At 42.7% G+C, this 22,799-nt stretch overlaps 1 protein-coding gene across 7 annotated transcripts in view; it reads right to left on the reverse strand.

Moving 5' to 3' along the window:
* The window catches only part of TANC1 (tetratricopeptide repeat, ankyrin repeat and coiled-coil containing 1), a 221,118-nt gene that overhangs the window by 111,253 nt on the left and 87,066 nt on the right, over nucleotides 1–22,799 (reverse strand). For all 7 annotated transcript variants that reach the window (XM_036023439.1, XM_028508691.2, XM_036023438.1 and 4 more), the window contains one exon: nucleotides 9,739–9,939. In XM_036023439.1, coding sequence (XP_035879332.1) covers nucleotides 9,739–9,939 — 201 coding nt within the window. The remainder of the gene's footprint in view (nucleotides 1–9,738; nucleotides 9,940–22,799) is intronic.

The raw sequence follows: 22,799 nt of genomic DNA on the forward strand, positions 1-22,799 counted from the left end.
GAGAGGATTTTCAGGGCAGTGAACATACTCCCTGTGTGTTCCCACCATAATGATGGCGACATGTGATTGGACATTTGTCCAGACTCAAACAGAATGCTCCCCATCCGTGTGAACCCTAAGGCACCGCATGGACGCTGGGGGCCGTGTCAGTGCCAGTGCACTGATTTAACCAGCGCTCCGCTCTGGGGTGGGGGGGGGCACTGACCCTGGGGGGAGGCTACGCATGTGCGGGGGCTCAGGGTCTATGGGAAATCTCTGTACCTTTCACTCCACTTTGCTGGGAACCTAAAACTGCTCAAAACCCTAAAATCTACTTTTAAAGATGTGAACTCATTGAACTCATTATCTGCTAGTTAGGACCTCTGACCAATAAAAGAGAACTTTGTTGGCAATGGGAGTGACGAGAAAGCCACAACTCCATCGAAGTTTCCAGAGTTGTATGTCTCAGAAGCCCTGTGCGGCAAGAGGGTTCCACAGGAACACTGTTAGCTAGTTCCCCTTCATAAGCCCGCAGAGGCATAGCCAGCTGGTTTCAATGCTGCAGGCCCTAATAATGAGGACTTTCCGGTGGTGCCATTTTTCCTTTGTAAAGCATTCTAGCTCTTACTGGCCTCTCTTCTAGGGATCATTGTGCCGTGCTCACTTCAGTCCCCTACTCCAGCGTTGTACACACACACCCCTACCCCCTGCCTGGAACACAGCCAGCCATGCCTGCTGACACACACTCTCTTGTTTCACAACAAACTGGAGGATTCAAGCTGGAACGTCAGTAGTCTGTTTCTACTTTACACTAACATTCATTAATGTCAGATGCCGATACAACAGCCTCCATGGGCTTCTGCTTCTCTGTGAATCAGAAATGACGAAAATAAGATTCCCACCTCCACTGCCCCTGCCTCCATCAATTCCCTTGAGATAAAAACACCCATTCCTAAGCATGGGCTTGGGTATGTTCCAGCCGCCATCTGATACCACCACAGGTGCCACTGACACTACTGTAAGGTGTGACTGGATACAACCACCCATCACCATTAACCTCGAGTGGCCAGAAACATGCAGCAAGAATGCCCGAAGCCTGAGAAAGCAGGAGAGTGACAGGAACGCAGGAACACAGAAACGCAGGGCGGAGGAGGCTGCTGGCAAACCCAGTCTCAGACATACTGCCCTTTGCCCACTGCCCGATGAAAGCAAAGCCCTGAGAGAGGGGTGGGGCCTTTAATTAAAGCATCAGTCCTCTCTGGATAAGGGGAAGGTGTGTTACTAGATTTATAAATGAAAGGTGGCGTCACGTTTAACTTGTGGTTTCCATTAGTGTTTTCAGCCAATCACATGGAGCTGAAGAATGCCGACTACTAAAATCTTACTCATTTTAACAGGAACATATCTACGCACCTCCCAGGGATAACTGAAGGAAGTGATTAGAGCCTGGGTGCCAAGGAGGAAACAAAGACAAGACCCGAACAAAGACAAGGAGCTCAGAGAATGTCAGGGCAGACAAAGGAGGACGCACAGAGCTGTTTGCAGAAAGAAGTTCTTTCTCACAGAGGGTAAAGGACAGATGGGAAGGGAGTCTGGATGAGGCAGAGATGTGAGCCAGGCCTGAGGCCAACTCTGACTAGGAAAGTTCTGCCCTAGGGCATGGGGAAGAGAAGAAGCAAAGGAATAAGTGGAACAACAGGGCTGGTTTAGGGCACAGCAATGACCTGGTCAAACACCATTCAGTGGGAAAAGAATTATCCTTTCAATAAATGCTGCTGGAACACCTGGATGTCCACATGTGAAAGAATGAAGTTGGCTCCAGCCTCACACCATACACCCAAAAAATTAACTCACACAAGGGATTACAGACCTAAATGTAAGAGTTAAAACTATAAAACTCTTAGAAGAAAACAAAGGTTTAAGACTTTGTGAACTTGGATTAGGCAATGGTTTATTAGATAAGACATCAAAGGACAGCAATAAAACAATAAATAAATGGTACATCAAAATAGAAAATTTTGTGCTTGAAACAATACTATCATGAATATGAAAAAGAAACCCCACAGAACATTTGCATACTGTATAACTTGTATCTAGCATGTAATAAGGAATTCTTATATCTTAATAATAAAGCTACAATGAGATACCAGTTCACATGCACTAGAATGACTATAATCAAAAAAACAGACCATAATAAATGCAAGGGTGTGGAAATACAGAAAACCTCATACTCTGCTGGTTAGATACGAAACGGTGCAGTTACTCCATAAAGCAATTTGGCAGTGATCGAATAGGTTACACAGTTACCACATGGACCTGCAATCCTACTGCTAGGTACTACCCAAGAAAAAATGAATAGGTACAGCCACACAAAAACGATACATACGCAAATGTTCATAGCAGCATTATTCACAGTAGACAAGAGTGGAAACAACCCAAATGTCCACAGACTGAAGAATGGAGTTTTAAAGACTGGCATGAACATAGAATAAAATATGTGGTAATAAAATGGAATGAAATATGTAGTAACACATGTTACAACATGGATAAACCTAGAAGACAGTCTTACATGCAAGAAGCCAGTCACAAAAGACTACATACTGTATGATTCTATTTATATGAAATGCCCAGAATAGGCCAACTGTAGAGACAGAATGCAGATTAGTGGTTGTTAAAGGCTGGGGTGGGGGGAGGGGAGGTAGGAAGGAATGTGCACTGAGTGCTAATGAGAATTTTTTTAAGGGAGATAAAAATGTTCTAAAATTAAACTGACAATGGTTGCACAACCCTGTAAAAAATGCTATAAAAGACACTGAATGAATTATATGATATGTAAAATATCTCAATAAAGCTGTTTTTAAAAAATGCAATAGGATAAATCACAATGAAAAAATATTTAAATTGAGAAAACAAAAAACTTCTGTGAGTCATAAAACACTGTAAACCTAATTAAATGGAAAATGATGAACTAGGAAAATTTTTTAATAACCTCCTTGACTAATGGCCTTAAAAGAAACAATAAGAAAGCTGTGATCATTCAGGAAGAAATGCATAATGCCCCCATAGAACAGAAAACAGCTATTACCAAAAAAATTCTCCAAAGAAAAAGTACAAATGACCAATAACTATAAAAACATTCATTCTCAACATCAATGCTTTCACCCAGTAATCCAACTTTTACAGTCTGTTCAATGAAAATGTCAGAGATGCCTTTAAATATTAATATTCAAGAATGTTCTCCTGCAGTCCTTTACTTAGTGAAAAACTGGGAACCTCTTACAAGTCCAGTGCTCAGGGGAACGGGCAGATGCACCACCGTTTCTGTGCTGCAGAAATGAGACAGGAAAGACGTGTAACCAAGGGTCAAGAGCAGTCATTTTGCAGGGGGTACAGAGGGAACCAAGGCTTACTGTTCTTCATTTTGTACATTTTTGTGCTATATGACCCTCCTCAAATATCATTTTTTAAATTTAGAAAATGAAGATAAATATCCTTATATTTATATTTACCTGCCCTGAAAAGGAATTATGAGATAATCCCATTATTTATCAGTGGCTCTTAAACTTGGCTACATATTAGAATCACGTGGGATCCTTTAAAAAAAATCCAGGGCCCAGGCCATCCTTCATATACAATTAAAGCAGGATCTCTGAAGGTCCAATACAGGCATCAGTATTCTTTAAAACTTTGAGCTGGTTTCAAGGAACTGCCAGATTGTATATGGGTGAACCAGGACTCAGGGACAGCGGAACAAATGGCACTCAGAGGTCCTCAGGTGCCCACTGGAGTAAATGTGTGAATGCAGAGCAGAAAGTTTGTGTCCCGGTCACGGCTCGGCGGGACAGTAAGCACAAGTAGGGCCGCCTACTCCTTGGAGGAGGCTTCCATGTAGCAAATCTCCAGGAGAAAACAAACGATGCTGTCCTACTCACCACAGCAGGAGGAACAGTCCTTGCTGAAGGTCAGACCCCTGGCTGTGGCCCTGACCACCCAGAGGGGAAAGCAGAGCCCAGAACTAGCTTGCTGGGGCTGTGCACTTCCTGTTTTATTCACCTCCCCAAGAACGAGCTGCACAGACACCCATGTGCACAGACGCCCATGTGCACAACCGTGAGCCTCTGACCGCCCCATGTATGTGCAGCCAGAACACAAAGCCACATCATTAATGACAGGTGTCAACAATGGACAGGCAAAACAATCCAGGCTGGCATAGGATAATGAGCTAAAGACAGAGAGTGGCTCCTGGGCTGATGCCAAGCTCCACCAATAGCTTGTACATTGGGGCAAGTTCCGTCAAGATGAGCGATCTTTGGTTCCTCATCTGCAAAGAGGTCTGACTGGATAGGCTGTAGACTGGGGGTCCCCAACCGCTGGGCTGAGGACCCGTAACAGTCTGGTCCTGTTAGGAACCGGGACACGCAGCAGGGGGTAAGCTTGAATCATCCTGAACCATCCCTCCCACCCCAGTCCATGGAAAAACTGTCTTTCATGAAGCACGTCCTTGGAGCCAAAAAGGTTGGAGACTGCTGCTGTAGAGGCCTTGCCAACTCCAACTTTTCTATGGTCCTCCATGAGCCTCACCACCAAACAGGGACTGTGGAGTTGCAGCTCAAACTGGAAGCCAGCTGAATGTTGCTTCTGACCATGAATTTGATCTGACTCAGCTGTGATATTTCCCCTGATAGTATTGTGGAAAGAAAGAAAATTAAAGTTGTCTGAGAAGTGTAGACAGAAGAGAAGTTCAAAAGAGGAAGGTCACAGAATGATTTCTCTCAGCCTCCTCTTCCTAATTCTCAGTAGCCCACAGTCGGCTCGACAAAGCACCTACCAGCACCATCCATTTAAGACTATTCCCTGAAGAGGTTAACTTCAACAAGAAGCCTCTCAAAGAATGCTAGAGGGAATGTGCAATCCATACGGCTTTTCTGCAAAATGACTGGACAGTATATTTCTAGAATCCTTAAAAATGCAGTCCACTTAGTTCGATAATTCCACTTTTGGGAACCTGCCACTGTTAAGATACCAGCTGTGTATTAAAAATTACTGGACAAAAATATTCACATCGGAGTTCTGGAGACTGGTCACACAACAATGTAAGTGTACTTAACACCACTGAACTGTGCATGAAAAAGGGTTAAGATGGTAAATTTTAGGTGCATTTTACTACAATTAAAACTGAAAAATGCACAGGCATTTAATAGCAAAACAAACTCAAAACAAAACATCTTGGTTTATGCTACAAACACAAACAAATGAACAAACAAAAAACCTAATGCCCTGGACAAGTAGCTCAGTTGTTTGGAGCATCGTCCTGATATCCCAAGATTGCAGGTTCACTCTCCAATCAGGGCACATACAAGAATCAACCAATGAATGCATAATAAATAAGGGGAACAAAAAATCAAGGTTTCTTCTCTCTCCCCCTCTTTCCTCTTTCTCTAAAATCATTTAAAAAAAAAACTAAAAAATAACAAATATCTCAAAACTGGAAATTAGTTAAAACTCCATTATGGAATATTGAAAAAATGGACATTAAATATCAAGTTCTTCAGGCGAACTGGAAATTGCTCATGATATGATATTAAGAGGGAAAAGGCAGAGCACTTGTGGTCTCAGGTTTAGGTGGAGTAATTAAAAAAAAAACACTAGAAACATCAAACTGCTGAGAGCAGTTCTGTCTCTATGCAGGGACCTCCAATTTTCTGCAAGAAACAGTCTTGAGGGGTGAGAGAGGGCAGGCCCTGGAAGACATTAACTCACGGTCGAAGAATCAAAGGGCAGGATGACTTCCACTTTACAGCCTGTCAGCTTTGAGGTTTTTCCCTTAAAGAAACAGCCAGCCAGAGTGGTTTTTAAAACTGCTACATCAGCTATGTCAAAGGACACAGTCCTGGAAGTGGAAGCAGCAAAGGTGCGAGGCACCAGCAGGACCCAGTCAGCTCATACAAACAGGACAAGAAAAGCAGTATCACCCACTAGTCACCATCTGCCATCCTAGCCATCTCAGTATTTTAAAAGGCTGCTTCTCAAGGGTGCAGTACCTTTGGATTGTTTCATAATGGGCCTAAAGGGACCTCAGAAATGTAATCTAAATATAAAGTAACTAATGATATTACTAATAAATAAGCCACAGGAAATGGGCTATGCTCTTCTCTGGAAGACAAAAGGATACATTACAAATATTAATGAATTCTTAATCCAAAAAGGCTTGCACTAGCCACAGAATTACTTTAATGGATACTGGTCCTTGTTTTCATTACCAGAAAATGTACTCTCCATTTAGAAAAAAAAAAAGTGAAATACTCAGAAAACTGCATCTTTCGACTAGCAGTAAAAAAAAATACCCATATAAACAAATGGAGCAAGGTAGTAGAAAAGTAAATTTAAAAAATTAGCAATATAAGTGGAATGTAAGAAACTCAATCACCCTAAAATGCAGGGTATTGCAAGGTTAATGAAATCGTCTCTGGCTCAGAGTTCCCATGGCCAAAGAGCTAATCATCAATTGTATCAGTATACAAACTTTCATTAATACAGGCTGTGTGGGTGCCTATTATAAGGTTTATAGTATTTGACCTTTCCTAGAATAACAGTGTTGGTCCTTGACAGTTTCTTTATTAGCATCAGTCAAGTGAAGAGTTTCTATTAAAACAAGTAAAACAGGCTTAGGTTTGTTCTTTTAGGCACCTTCTTAAGAGAGAGAGAAGGGGGTCTTGTCTTAAAAATGGGGACAAAAATCATCAAGGTAATTTCAGAGCTGGGTGTGAAAAATGACAAGATCCCGCGGTGGTGGAGGGGCAGAGGCGGAGGGCTCCATACCTACCGGTGCTGCACGCACAGCACAGCACAGCACAGCACACCATATTTACTGTATCGTTAGCAACAACAGCACTACCTTTTTAAAATAGATGGCTATTTTTAAACCCAGTGCACGTTCACAACCATATGTCAGCTATTTTCGCAGGCAGGTAGAACATTAGGGCTCTGGATAGTTTTCCAACAATGTGGCTTAAACAGAAATTGGTGTTTTCTCTGGAGAAAATGCTGTTTGTTTGTCTGATGTATTCTGAGTCACTGCCATTTTAAGCAAGCTCCTCTGCCCTTAACTTTAAAATTATGAAGACAATAAAGCCAATGTACCACTGTGAGACACTAATTTGCAGCACAAATTTGGGCACAACACAAGCACTGCTCCTCTGGAGAAGAATCTGCTTAGTGTATTTAATTACTATTTGGGCCAAAAGCATCTAACATGGAGAATATTTTCTTCGATCCAGTAAAAGGTCAAATGTTGCAGAGATACTTCCTTCTCTTTGTAAGAACTTGCAAAGAATTTAGCAAATGTAAATTTTGTTCCTACAAGAAAGACAAACTGTAGGGCATATTCTCATAACCAAAGACAGGTAATTTGGTCAGGACACAGGAACAAGGCCTGTCCAGGACTGCCCCACAGGGATACTGTAGCTTCTGAGACCCTCCAGGACAGCCGCACTTCCCAGGCTTGTCACGCCACTCAGCGCTGAGCTAACATCCCCCAAACATGCCACTGAGTGAACAAATATATGAATTGTAACTATGTGAGGTAATGGATATACTAACTAACCTTACTCTAATCACTTTCCAACACATGCATACATAAAATTGTGTATACGTGTCAACTCTATCTCAATAAAGCTGAAAAAAAAACTAATATATTTGCCCTCTCAAAACACTCAGCAGGGCCCTGGCCAGGTAGAGCTCAGCTGGTCAGGGCATCATCCCAATAATGTCAAGGTGGCGGGCTCAATTCCCCAGTCAGGGTACATGTAAGAATCAGCCAATGAATGCATAAGGTAGAACAAATCAATGTTTCTCTCTCCCTCTCTCTCCCCCGTCCTCAACCTCCTGTCTCTAAACTCAAGTTTTAAAAAAGATTATTAAAGTCTTACTAAAACTAACACTGACTTTGTCCCTAATAATGAAATTATACCTGAAATGCAGTATTCCCTAGTCTCTCGGGTGTATGCTTGTGCTAAGACTCAGGCACAAGTCACCTGTGGGAGGACAGGCCACAGAAGAGAAAACTGCTCACAGTCAATTCCCTGTGCCGGGCATTAACCTTGACTGAAGTCCCCCACGAGTCCAGGTGGGTTCGGAATTCTCTCTACCTGTTTTATAGAGATGAGGTACACTTAGAGAAGACACAGCACCTATATCCTGAACTATCAGACCTAGGAAGCACACAAATGCACTATTCAAGAAAAAAGAACAAATGATGTGGTTAATAAAAAAAAAAGTAAAATGCTGTTGTGCACAATTTCTAGAAAGGGAGTCATTCCAACGGGGCAGCCAGCAAAAAAGGCAGTGTGGAAACTGATTTCAAAGATGAGAAGAAATCTGACAAGAGATACACTGGTAGGGGGAGGGCAAAGAGAAGGAAGAATAGACATTCCAGGAATTTCCCTAAATACTGATAAACAGGTCAAATTCCTTGGCAAAGGAAATTACTTCATACCAAAAAGGTTTCCAAGTTCCAGCTAATGAGTGAATTGTAAACAATGTTGTCCAAAATAAGAAATCTCTGGAACAATAAAATACTTTGGACACTCACCAATTCAGAGCACCATTTCTAACATTCAAAGCTTGAAGAGTTGCCCTCCTAATTTTACTTCCCCACAAACTGCAAACATCCACTAAATGATTCAGAAATGATGCATATGACAATAAGAAATACAAATATTTAGGAAACCAGAAAAACAGACACTAGTTTTATTGTCCTATTTCTCTACCTGTTTTATAGAGGTGAGGTACACTTAGAGAAGACACAGTGCGTATCCTAAACTATTAGACCTAGGAAGCATACAAATGCACTATTCAAGAAAAAAAGGACAAATGATGTGGCTAATAAAAGTAAAATGCTGTGCACAATTTCTAGAAAGGGAGTTATTCCAACCGGGGAGCCAGCAAGAAAGGCAGTGTGGAAACTGTGATTCAAGAGATGAGAAGTTTTAGACTAATTCCAAGCATGTTTACTTGTACTGGAGAGGAACCTGCACTGGCCTGTAATAAGGCCCCAAACTGTCCTAACCGCAGTAAACAAAGAGTCAGCCAACCTCAAAGATCAAAGAACTTCTGTGACTCCCGGTGTCAGCATTTTGGAAATGCCTTCCTCACATCTGATTCATAATCTCTCCGAGCTAAGTAATGTTGGCCTTTTTACTGCTAATGTTAAGTATAAAAAGTTGGTGAGCATGAGGGAAGAAAGTGAAAAATATTTTAAACAAGTAATCCATAAGCACCTTTCCCCCGACACTTTACAAGGCAGAATTTTCACAATTAAATTTTATAGCTGTTCAAATGCTAGATGATGTAATCAAGGAAAACACATCAGTATAGAACACTTGGTAGTAATAACTTACCAGATTACATTTGACAAAATCCAAATCCTTTACATATACCACAATGTGTTTGGATTCAAGTGTTCCCTAATTCATGAGCAAGAAAACCCCCAAATCGATGGTTAATACTAATACTGATAACAAGATCTTGAATCTTTGTAAAAAGTCTAGCCTGAGTAATCAATATACTTTATATTTTGAACTAAAGAAATGAATCAATTTATAATTTTTAAAAAGATTTCCTTCTTTCATAAGTTACTATAGCAAAGAAAAAAAATGCTCTCAGATTTCTTATAAGCCTTAGTTTTGCTTAATTTCCATCCACATATTCCTACATTATAACCAAGACCACAGGTCTGAGTGCTGTTTGCGGTTTGTTTACCTGGGGATTTTTTGTTTGACCTTGACTGCACTGGGTGAGACTGTCGAGGCAGCAGAGGTGATGAAGGCAGAGACATGGAGACGCCTTTGGCCAAGCTCGCCCTGTAGGTGTCATCTGCTACCGGAAGACTGCTCACAGAAAAGTCTCCGCCAGCACCAGGAGGCAGGGATGGGGGGGAAGTGTCTGGACCAAAGTCACTGCCTGGAGTGGAGAAAACAAGCATTAGGTTAGATCATCCATTCTACGTAGAAACAAATTTAATTCCTAAGACCTAGGTTCTTAGAATGTAATTCCCACATATCTCATGTTTGTGATGAATTTAAATAATTTTTTTCTCTACCACTCTCATGACTTTTGACCCTGTGAGGGAAAATTCAGGTTTCACCACTCAAGCATCAATAAGCTGCCTCATACCCTTTTGACACCATACAACAGGTCTGGTTTCATTCACAACAATGGGTCCAGAAAGCCACTAATCTGAGATTAGACCAAGATCAGGTATGAATGACTCACAAGCAGCTTTGGTTTTAGCCTAAAGTAAAGGAGGGGGTTACTGACCTCACTATAGGTACCAGTAGAATAGGCTCAAACACCAAGATCCATGCCACAACTCTCTGGCCTCCCACCACTTCTCTCCAATAATAATGACCAAGGTAGGCTCTAGTCTCCTTCAGCATTCCTCCCCAGCCCCATACAGCTCCTCCCATCTGATGCTCTTCACATTTCCCATGGCACAAGGTGGGCCTTCCTATAACTCAACCAGCCCAAACCCTTAGTCACAAGACTGGAACCATGGCTCACTTCTTAAGCAGGTTCTTCTTGGCATTCAGACCCTAAATGAACTTCACACAAACAAGCTTACTATTATGAAATTAAACATTCTAGAGTAAACAGATCCAAGGCAAAAATACAAAGGTTCCATTACAGTGAAGAGAGTATACATGAAAGAGAATATGTAGGCTAGGACCAGCCTTACTGGAAAAAAATATATATATAGCCAATTCCATCCTCAAGTTGTCAGATCACAGGCCCTCCTCCTACAGTTCCCCTCAGACCCACCGCCTCCTCCCCAGCCTGCATTGAGAGGCAACTGAGGAAGCACAAGCAGAGGAGGCAAATCATTACCCTGATTATTAAAAACCTCTTCAAGTTTTACCATACAGCAGAACTGAAAAGCTTAGGCAGTATATTCCACAAGCAAATCGGTCTGACAGATGCTGTCTGAGCGACCCTTACCACGCCTTCCAGACTGAGCACTCAAGGCCTGGATGTGAACTGAGGGCTCTCTAGCCAGGCAGGGACTCATTTTCGGCAGGTCCTTGTGCACAGGTTCAGAGGGGATGCAACCCAAACCATCCAGTTCAAACTGCATCCCTGTGCTTGTTTTCTCCTCTTAGCAGGGGTGGCGAAGCAGGGCGTCACCCCACCAGACCTGGAGGGGGTGGCATTTAAAAGAGGCAAACAAGCTGAAGCCTAACTTTCAAAGGCAGGTCAAAACCACCCGTGCTGTGACCAGAAAGCCACAGTGCCAGGACGGGGAAGTTGGCAACATTGGCAAAGTAATGTCCGTCTCACCTGGGCCAGCTATGCTTGAAAGGATTTTAATAAACTTGGAAATTGAAGATTTATCACTAAAAGCCAAAATGACTGATATTTGAAGAAGAAAACAATAAGAATTACCAGGAGTTTTCAAAAACAAGGACATTCATGCAAACACCCAAGACAAATACAAGTCTCCCCCTGATGGAAGGAAGCAGGCAGGAGTTACGGGAGCTCCTTACCTCCTAAGTCCATGCGAATAGCCATGTCCACACACTGGTCCTCCTGCAACCCTCCACCCTGCTCCATGAGTCTGCACTCTGAGATACCACTACCTCCAATCCCCGGGACCCAGAAGTCAGTCTTACACCACCACAGTCAAGCCTAAAATCTTGTAAAAACTGCCTCCTGAGGTCTTGAGGAAGGTCATGATGTTTCCCAGCTGCCTCTCCTTCAACTGCCTGGCAATGAAATGGATCTTAAGGCAGAGCTGGGAGTGCACCATAAGGCCTACCCCCACTGAGGTCAAATGCCCACTACATCCAGGAGACCTGTGAAAGTAGAAGGGACAGTTGTTTTCTCTGGGCCAGTACTTGGCGGCCACAACCAGTCCCTATCACAGTGGTATCACTTTAGGAATGCAAACAGGTGCTGCGTCTGCAGGAAGGGCACCTGGCCATTCCCGGATGTTTAGCAAGAAACACTAGGAGACAGGCAAGGCCTTGGAAAGCACTAAGGCCGCAGCCCAAAACCCCGGGGGGGCTACACACACAGGATGCGGATGGGCCCTTGAAGAGGAGACAGTGGTTTTCCTTGTGGTTTGAAGGGAACAGCCTTGCCCTGGGGCTGCCCTTGTGCTGCCTAAGTCACTGACGGGGTGGTCGATGCCCCAGCCAGGCAGGGGCAGGCATTCTGACAAGGAGGGCACTGTCTTTGCTACTCACACAGGAGTATTTCTGATCTATACAAAAACATAGCAACTGGATTTCAAGTCCCTTGACTTGGATGGGAGAGCAAAATTAGGAGGATGCAAAACTTGGATGGGGACGAAGAAATTGCATGTATTGTGACAATACCAGAAATAAAAAGTAAAACCCACTACTGAGAAAGGGTTTATTTTCTTACTTAGTATTCTCTAATGTGATACAGGAGAAACTAGGGGTTCAAGGGTAAAAAGAGAATTAAGAGTTTCCTAATTACGAAGTCTGCCCATAAACTTTGTTTACATTAAGCAAAACAAATATTTTCATTAACTGCAAGTCTGGTGGGGGTGAATCTCCAAAGCATGCCATAACCACAAGGACCTCTAGCCTTCTGAGAAGCTGCGTTCCGGCACTCTGCTTCTAAGTGGTCAGCAATAAACCGGGACTTGGAGATGGGGTTTGGGGAGGAAGGGCTTCTATTCCCAGTTTATTTTGACACTGCACTATAATATCACTGCCAAACATGTTGTTCTGTTGGTTTGTTTTGAAGATACAATGAAAGATCCCCAACTTCCAGCTTCCTTTTATTACAAAGGGAGAGAAGTTTTATGTGTGAACAGATGGCACAGAGCACGTGGGGTGATCCAGTGGCTGAGAAGCTAAAGAGAGAAGCTGTTGAGTCTGGTGCTTTAACTGCACAAGGGCAAAGAGGTTCAGGTCAAAGTCAGTCCAAAAGCATCACAGGGATGCAGACGACGCCAGGGGTGGAAAGTGAAAATCTCTCAGGGGCCCCCATGAGAGCTATACAATATTGGTCTGGGCAACATAACACCAGAAATTCTCTGGTTGATTTAACATTCCTCAGCAAATGCTTACAGAGGTTTAAGAGGAATTAAAAACATTTCATGGCCACGACCAGCACAGCTGGCACATTTCTCTGAGCTCTGAATAGATGTTTTTCTCTTAACTGTGATCTGTACTATTCCCACCTCAATAAAGCGATGGGAAGCACACTGCCTGCTGCAGCAGCAGCGGAAAGGCCCAGGCCAGGAAGGACCATACGCCCTCTCCAGGGTAGGAGAGCCATGGTATCAACCACGAATGATTTACCAGGCCTCCTCCAGTTCCACTGGCAGGTGTTTCCCATAGAACATTTACACACCATAGCCACTCACATCCAGCCCAACATGCTTTTAATTACAGAGAGCATCGAGTCCAGTTGCACTGTTTTCCAGACAGAAAGCTAGAGCATGGGGGTGAACCATGAGGAGGTTACAACTTTCCTTTAAAGTCTCCCCAACTGGCCAGCTCAGGCTCTAACATACTCACTATTCTACACAATTAAGCACTTTACTTTGGTGAAGGGGGTGAAAAGGAGGTCCCCCAAAGAGACATGCTTTTAAATAAGTTAAATAAGTAACATGCTGATCCATAAGGGGTCAGCAAATTTCTGCTATACAGATCACATATAGTCTCTGCCATTTGTTTATACACCCCTTTTCTCATTTTAAAATCATCAGTTCTCCAAGTTCCAAAAATAAAAGACTAGAAAGCGCACAGGGCATAAGGTTCTTCCTGTCTGCAATAAATACAAGTACATACACATACACATGCACACACACAACAGAACTGTAAATCCAAGTCACAGTCTGCAAAGATGATGGAATTATCAAAGGGGATAAAGTCATCCAATTAAACCTTTTAAATTGGCAGAAATGGCTTTTGATAACAGTTATTTTATTTTTTTCACTACTACAGACTGTGGAAAGGGATTTAAATGCATAATGAAAGAAAATGCGACTCTGGAAGATAACGCAAGTTTAAAGGCAGCTATGCAGAATGGCAAGCAAAGTCCAGTGTTACAGATTAAAGTACACAGAGTGCAGGATTAGAGAAGGCTTTTTTTAAAAGAAAAAAAAAAAAGGAGGGCAATGGAGCCAGGGAGATGAAAGTAAAAGCACATTTCAAGAAAGAGTAGGCCTGAGAAAGGCAAAGGCGAGCTCAGACATTCAGGTAAATAGGTCTGCAGATGCAGGAAATAAAATCTCCGTTTATGGTTCCGCTGAAGTGGCTAGATGGAGGTGGGGGGGAATGAAAGCTCAGAATAGAAAGAGAAAAGATGTTCTGTTTATCCAGTTCCAGAAAACCGGGCTTGGGTGAGACACTTAACTAGGGCATTAAATGTTTTGGCATCTTTTATGTGATCCCTGCCTGGAGTGCGCTAATGTTTCTTAAACATATTTTCCAACATAAGGTTTTATAACCATATAACTCATATATTTACAGAAACCTAGAAAATTGGAAGAGATTTCCTCCCACAAGATCCAATATCATTCCTGGCGACTTCAGAAGTCACTCTCTGAAACTGGAAGCACTCTAAACCATTTTACATCGTACAGGATCTCCCCAAGTATCCAGCCAGACTGATGGTTAATGTGCATTTTCAAAAAGAAGTGTTAATGTACCCGAGAAAGCAATTTTCCAAAACATTATTCACACAGTCCTAATTCTCAAACAATTCTGCTAAGAGGCAACAAAGCAGTGAGCCCCCAGAATGCAGAAAAACCTCGTCAATAGGACATGGTTAGCCTTTTGTCTTCAAAACTCTACCACGGGGGTTCTAAATAGAAATCAGTAAGTGCTATCTTCACAGTTTTTTCTTAATACTCAAGTTATAGAACCAAATGTACTTTATACTGAAACAGATGATGAGTAAACAGACTGACTTTTCCCCTCTAATTGTCAAAGATTTCCCTTGAAGGCATGTCAACATGCAGAGCTACTGAGTTTTAAGTGTGAACTCAGAAAAACTCCCACTCTCAAGCCCCCAGAGAGGTACACTTTAAAATAAAAAATGTGTGTTTCTTTTTGCTTGTTTGTTTTAGATAGACTGTGTGTTGGGACCAGGTTTCCGGCTCTTCCTATCTATGATCTCACACCCTCGCAGCCACTCCATGAAGTAGGCACTGATCTCGCATCCCTCCTTCAGAAAGGAAACTGAGGCACAGGAAGCATAGTGAATTTTGCCAGAGGAAACTGGCACATGGCCAAGTTGACTTTCAACCCAGAGTCCATGCTCTTGGTGAGGCTCCCCTGAGAAAAGGCTACTGACATAGGCCTTCGATATTACGTCATTTTGCATATTTAATAGGAAAAACCAAAAATAGTATATGTAGGTCTACACGTAGTTCTGGGCCACTGTGGGAAGAAACCCATTCCCTCATCTATTTTTGCTTTCCGTGCTGGCTGGTTAATTAGCCCCGCAGAACTCCTGGAACACTCCGCCTGGGAGGAGTCCAGGCCCAGCGATCATTAATTTCCTCTCAGCCCCACCGTATGCTGTTACCATACAAGCGAAGTGGATCCGAGATAGAGGCTTAGTCATCAAGCACCCTAAATAGGCTCTTCTCACTTCACTCTGTCCTGAAATTCACTACTCCTGCAGTCTTGGGGGCCCACCACCTATGCCCCGTGAGTGCACCGAATGCCACTCCCCACACAAAGAACGAAGGCTCCTGCCCCTCTGCCTGGCCCAGGCGAAGGAAGCAGTGAGGCAGCTGTGTGCAAAAGCAAGCTGGCAGGGTTCATCTTAAATCTGCATGGGATCCATTATTCTACATTTCCTCATCAGGCACACTCCACACCCGGGACCTGTCAGGCCGTCCCACTCAGATTCTGAGGTTCTGCCAGGCCTGCTGCTACTGCACAGGATGAGTTCCCAGTCCCTGCAGAAGGAAGCCTGAGCCCCTCCCAGGAAGGCCATCCTAACAAGTCTGGGGTAAGTGGCTCAGGTGCTGGTTGTCAAAGCTCACCAGGTGAGACTCGTGGGCAGCAGGGATTGAGAATCATGGAGTGGAGAAGGCGGTCAAAAAGATTGTATTCCTATTGGAAGACAAAGAGGTGAGAGAGATGAAAAAAGGAGCCTGAGTTTCCATTACTCAAACTGTATCTGTCATGTGCACACACGAGTGCACACACATCATTCATACGTAAGCATATGCAAGCATTCACACTTGCGCATGCACGGAGGGTCTCCAGAAGGACATGCAGGGCCAGCAGCAGCGGCTGCCTCTGGGAACTGGAGCTGGCTGGCTGGGCGTATGAATGAAGGTGTGCACTTTCATAGGGTTTACATCTTTTCTATGTGCACACATTTCCTCTAAATATTTTAAATTTATATTCCCTGGGATTGAGCCATGTGGAGATGTGAAGATCTGAAGTCTAAATGGGCCACCTGCTATAGCCCAACTTGGCAAGGGGGCGAAATGAAGCTCTAGTCCACACAAACTGTGATCTATGGGAACTTTTCTCTCTGGAGGAAACCCACCCCCCACTAAAAAAAAACACCCAAAACAATAAATGCTGGGAGACTGAGAAAACCTAGCTTATTAATAAAAGAAATAGGAGTAGCTTCTTGAAAATTCAAAGATTGAGGAAAAAAATTCAGTAAACTGCTCAGCACCCTCAACAGAATATAGGAAACATGGCCCCGATCCTTTCATATGGTGTTTCCTTTCTGATTTCTTCATTTAGAGGGTAGACTAAGATTAAAGGGGAGGAAAGAACGGCAATAGCTAAATTATGGCCCACATTTCATGCATAGAGAGCAGAATAAACACCCCAGAATGTCCACTTGGAGACAGACAAGCTTGAGGGGGCTACCCAGGATACAGAGAAAGGGTCAAGCATTTTCCTGATGTGAGAAAAGATGATAATAATGGAAAACAAAAGGTGTTTCTGAGAAAAAAACTCAAAAGAAAGAAAAACAATCTGTTTTGAATTTAGTTTTGCAGATTTAAAAGGATCCACCATGCTTTAGGCTGTTTCCCTGAAGGGAGACCCACACCTAGACTCATCCTGGCAAAACTTTTGATAGTTTATGAAAAAATATTATCATAAACATCCAGGTAACTACATGGTTTAAAAAAAATGAATGGGATACAAAATCAAAGAGACTTCCATAGGAACCAGAACCTGGAACCCAACTAGCTGCCCTCGGACTTCTTGTATTAGTTCCCTGCACTGCTGTAACAAAGCACCAAAACCTGGGTGTCTTGACAGCAGAAATGGATTCTCACATTTCTGAAAGCTGAAAGTCCAAAATCAAGTTGTTACGTAGAGTTCACGCCCTCTCTACAGGCTCTGGGGGAGAACCTGGTCCATGTCCTTATCTTTGTTTCTGGTGATCCTTGACTTTCACCCCTATCTCTGCCTCCATCATCACAGGGAATTCTTCTGTGTGTGTCTCTTCTTTTCCAAGGACACCAGTCATTGTGGACTAGGGCCACCCTAATCCAGTAGGAGCTCATCCACATCTACAAAGACCCTATTTCCAAATAAGGCTGCTTCCATAGGTACTAAGGGTTGGGACCTCAACGTTATCCTTTTGAGGGTCACAGTTCCACCCCCAACGCTTACCTTCTCCAACACCGAAAGCCAGAAGTCAAAAAACAACATCTATGAAACCTGAGGGAGCAGGCAGCATGATCAAATGGTGTAAAACCGAACCGAGTTTCCTACTGACTGCCACATTGGCCAGAAAACACTGTCAAACACTCAATGACTCAGAAAACACACACCCTACTTAATCCTTCTTGTGAAAAATGTTACTTAAGAATCCAATTTATTTCCTCAACAATGGGGACATTATGATTTTTAAAAAAGCAACAAACTATAACCCAGGCCTAGCCTTCAAGTGCTATAGTCAACTGCCCTCCTTCTGCTTCCAGTCCCTTCTCATGCAGGACATGTGTTTTTCCAAACAATACCCTTCAACTCCCAGGGCAGAAAGAATCTCTTACTTTCTATCTGGTGATCTCCTAAAACAATAGCGCCCTGTGGCAGAACTTGTTAACAACGGCTAACATTTTTTACTTGATTGTGACACAGAGCAAGGAAAGCTCTCTTCATCCCCGCTTCCCTCCAAACAAGCAGAGAACACACCACAGTGACTGTTCTCAATGCCAAGGAAACAAAATTACCAAAAAGAAAAATCTGAGTTTACCATACGGCCAAAATTTTTTAAAACATATGGAATAAACCTTTAAGCCAGTGTATACAGTTTTGTACAGGCCTTACAATTACAATGTAAAAATAACATGCACCACAAAAAGCGAAAAGTAATTTTGATGAAATGTAGGTGGTGGTGATTCCGAAGACAGTGGAAGTAGCAATGGTTTTTCTCCCTTTCTTTTACATTTTAAGTTGACATTTAAATGTTCTGACATTTTTATAATGAGAATGTTTTATAAAACATCTATTTTCCATTAAACATTTATTTGAAACATAAATTTGTACCCATCTCCTTTTATTTCCAGGGGTTTCCCAGCCAGCAGCCACCCCCGCCCCACACAACACCTGTCAAGTTCCTGCTCTCTGAGTCCTTTCCCCAGAAAGAAGGGCTCCCTTTTTCATACCCAGGCACCTCTGGCTACATCTACTGGTTTTAATCAATCCACCTGGCTCAGACTTGCCCCTGTCCATCTTGCACAAACTGTCCACAGTCATCTCTCTCTCCCAGGTCTCACTGATGTCGGATGGTCTTTCTCATTGGTCGTTCGCCCAGTGCAGTCCTGGATGGGCTTTCTCCTACAGCCAGCATGTGGTCCAAAATCCAGTTCCTTCCTCGATGTACTTGAAAGTAATTTATAAAAGGAACCTCGCTGCCCTGGCTCTATCTACACTGACTTCTCTACTTTTAACTTCCAGTCTCCAACCAGTTAATCCTTCCCCTAGCTGTAAACTTTCCCCAATACTGCCACCTGAGTGCACCCTTCTAATTTATAACACAGGAAACTCGACTTTTTCCACATAGCTTTCTTGGGAGGGGGGGTGAGGGGGGTGGCATGAGGAATGATAAGAAATCACCACGCTGCTTATCTCGCCTCTGGTGAGATGGCACCCTGGAATGGGCAGTGAGGCAGTCCTGGGCACTACACCCCTGCTCACCAGCTCCTAAGGCCCTTGTCCTTCTCAGGTACACACCTAGCCCCGCCGTGACTGCTGAGAACACTTATCCTGAACTTCACATGAAGTGAGCACCCAAGTGACACATAGGGTTTATACCGAGTTCCCTTTTAACTATATACATAATGCTCATTAGATGTATTTGCCCTAACAATGAAGATGATTACACCAGCAGATATTAAGACCTTACTTTGTGTGCCAGGCACCTTGCTGAGCACTTGATATACATTAGTATATTTCTATATCGTACTCCACTTCAAGTAAATGCTGTCAATGCTCCCTTGTTACAGATGGCTGAAAGAGGCTGAGTTGTATAGACTCCCACTGCCTATCAGAGAAAAATCTGGATTTGAACCTAGGCTGTCTGAGCCCACAGTCAGAATTCTCATTACAGAATCACACTGGATGTACCGTGTGACTCCCCTAGCCAAGGTGCATACCAAGCATGGAGTACTGTTTGATGCTGGAGAAATTCTGACTATCATCCACAGATAATTTAGCAAGTCATGTTTTCTCTGAATGATTATCATCAGGAACATTCTGTCATATTGGACACGCTGACATTTTGGGGGTGGAAAAATAAGTGGAGGGAAAAGGCTTTTAGAACAATACCCTAACTGGTACACCACCCCCTCACTAGCTACGCAGATCCAGACTCTGGCAGTCCTGTCAGCAGAGCTGGCTGCCAACAGGCCTCATTACAAGAGGAGGAGAGAATAAAAGGGAGCTGCTCTACCACTTATCTTATTTCAACTCCTTACAAGGAAAATGGGATCTGTAACCACTGGGGGAAAAAAATGACTCAAAGTTTCTAGGCAGCATTTAAAGTTTCTTCCCCACAAACACACATTAAAAATGCAATACACCCAGTTCAGTGCATATTCCAGAAAGAAGCAGACTAAATCAATTGTGTACATGTGACTATTTAACAAGATCCTTTTCAGGCCTGTATTGTGGAGGCAGGGAGTGGGGAGAGAATGAGATGACTTTACATTTTCTGCCTCTGTCATTTTATTTGCTATAGTCTTCCTCCATCATCACCACCAAAAAACAAATAAATAAATCCTTGCTCAGTTGTTGAAACAGCAACCTCAATGACATGTCTGGTAAAATATCTTAGCAACAATGTCAATATTGTCTCACCACAGCCAACCATATTAACATTCCACTCTAATCATGAATTCTCAAACACAGAACGAATGCGAGTTACTCACTTCATTCATTCTCTGTGTTTCACTCTGGGAAAATTGACCCTAACGTTTTCTGTACAGTTGCTTGTAAACATTGAAATTATATTCAATAGCTATTAGTTTTTTGTGTATCTAACTTGAAAGTGTGAGAAGAAGTAAACATTGATGAGGAACTGGCATAAACACAAGAACCAAAGAAAACAGACTGACAAACTACTTTGATCAAATCCTGCCCCTTGTTGTATCTGTAACGGAATCCTTTTGCTCATCTGATTGTACGTCTATATTCAATTCATCTTTACAAAGCTGCCAAGCACAGAGTTTACTAGATAACAGGGGAGCTCTTCTCCTGAGAGGTTTCAAAGTCACATACACATACATCCCTTGGCTGTGGCTGGCTGGAGCTGGTCCTGCACACATATAGGAGCAAATGGCACACCAGTGGCTCCCAAACCTGGGCACCCATTCAAAACCATTTTTAAAAAATACAGAATCTTGGGCCCCACTGCTGGTGAGTGATTTAGGAGGTCTGATGGGAATTGGATTCCCAAGTGGCTCCAGTGAAGCAGCCGAGTTTGGGAATCACTAGATAACTTCACTAGAGCCACTTTTGCAAAGCCAGAATACCAAATCACAGAGGCACAGAACCTGTGAGTGCACCCACACCTCTCTGCAGAGCTCTGGTAAGGGATCCTTGCAGGCAGGTCTCACATTCCTGCCCCCACCCCTTCGCCCAGCAAACACAGGCCCCAGGCTGTTGTCCCACAGCACTCCACTAAGACCAGGCTATCCCCGCAGCCTTTCCTCCATCTGCCCCAGAGGGAACGGCCTGCACAGACAAGGAAACGAACAAGACAAACATGCATCTAAGATGCCACCACTGACTAAAGCCTGAAAAGGAGGGTCAAGGGGTGCAAAAGCAAAAGAGCCAAAATCGTACAGAAAGTACCATAAATTATAACAGCAAACATAAAACATTCACTATAATCCAGGCACTATTCTAAATAGTCTAATTCACTGAATACTCAGGACAACCAACAATCTTAGAAAGTAGACACTGTTAATATCCCCATTTTATAGATGCAAAAATGGAAACAGTGAGGTTGTGCACTTTGATGCAACCTGGCTGTTATACTGCCCTGCACACAGGCTTTGGAGACCCAGAGTCAAACTGGATTCAAATCCTAACTCTGCCGCTTGGTAACTGTAATCTTCAGTCAGTTCTTTAACCTCTACTAACAAGCTATTGATTATGTGAGGTAACTGTTGATAAGTATTTAACACAATCTCTGATACACAGTGAACACTCAAAGGACAACTTTTTACTAGTACTGCTGTATTTTCTCCCCAGGGAGTCACTTCCTGGTGAATGTAGTTTTTGACTATCAAAAATTCCTTAAAAATTTCAATATTTCTATATTTTATTTCCTTGATTAATTCCCAAACCAAAGATACCATGTGGTAAAAGCAAAACAAATTCCCCACATCATCTTTATTACGCTTAATAAGAAAAAAAACTTCATTTCATTTGAGCCTGCATGATTACTAATTGACATGACAGAGACTATTACCTTCATTTTACAGGCAAGAAAAGGGAGGTTCAGAAAAATGAGGCAACTTGTTCAAAGAGAATTGGTAGGTACATTCAAACTGGAATCCTTGCTAAGTTTTCTGAAGCCAAACCAGCAGAGTGCTTATTCATGTTTAAGATGCTGCTTCCACAAATCAGAAGGGATCTAAAGTACTATATGGGGAGTCCAATAACCACGGTAACAATTTCATGGATGGAGGGAGAAAAACGCCAGGATTTCTAATCTTCAGAATCTTAGAGCTGAGGACAAAGAGCCGTAAGAGGTTTAATCAGATTAGCAGCATCAAAACTCTCACACAAAGCAGGGACAGAAAGCTGACCTCCCTGAAATGATGATTTGTACCCTCTCAGTCAGTTTTCAACATTGAACTTGCAGAATTAAAACAAAATCCTTCACTTAATCCTATCAAAATGAAGACTTCGATGATTTTTTTTTGTTTTATAACTCAAAATTAAACATGACATGCCTGACTTGCTTGGAACTCTAGCTAGTAAACGATCAATGGTTAGTTAACCTTACCAAAAAAATTAAAACAGCTACTGAACCCAACAGAAAAATAGGTTAAGTGAACAGGCAGGGAGAGAAAGAAATTCAAATCTTTATTTTTGACAAATACTGATACATTACACACTAGCTGCCAAGCATGGATTTCAGCACTCGATAAATATTAACTCACTCTGAGCCTCAGAAGTGACCCACGAGGCACAGAAACCTAAGGAATTGCTGCTCAAGCTGACACAGCTGGTAAGCTGTGGGGCCAGGCTATAAATCCAGGCAATCCAGTTTCAAATGACCAGTAAACATATAAAAATGTTCAAATTCATTCTACAGAGTTGCATAATTGAAACAAT

Source organism: Phyllostomus discolor, chromosome 4 (assembly GCF_004126475.2).
Source record: "Phyllostomus discolor isolate MPI-MPIP mPhyDis1 chromosome 4, mPhyDis1.pri.v3, whole genome shotgun sequence".
Taxonomy (NCBI): domain Eukaryota; kingdom Metazoa; phylum Chordata; class Mammalia; order Chiroptera; family Phyllostomidae; genus Phyllostomus; species Phyllostomus discolor.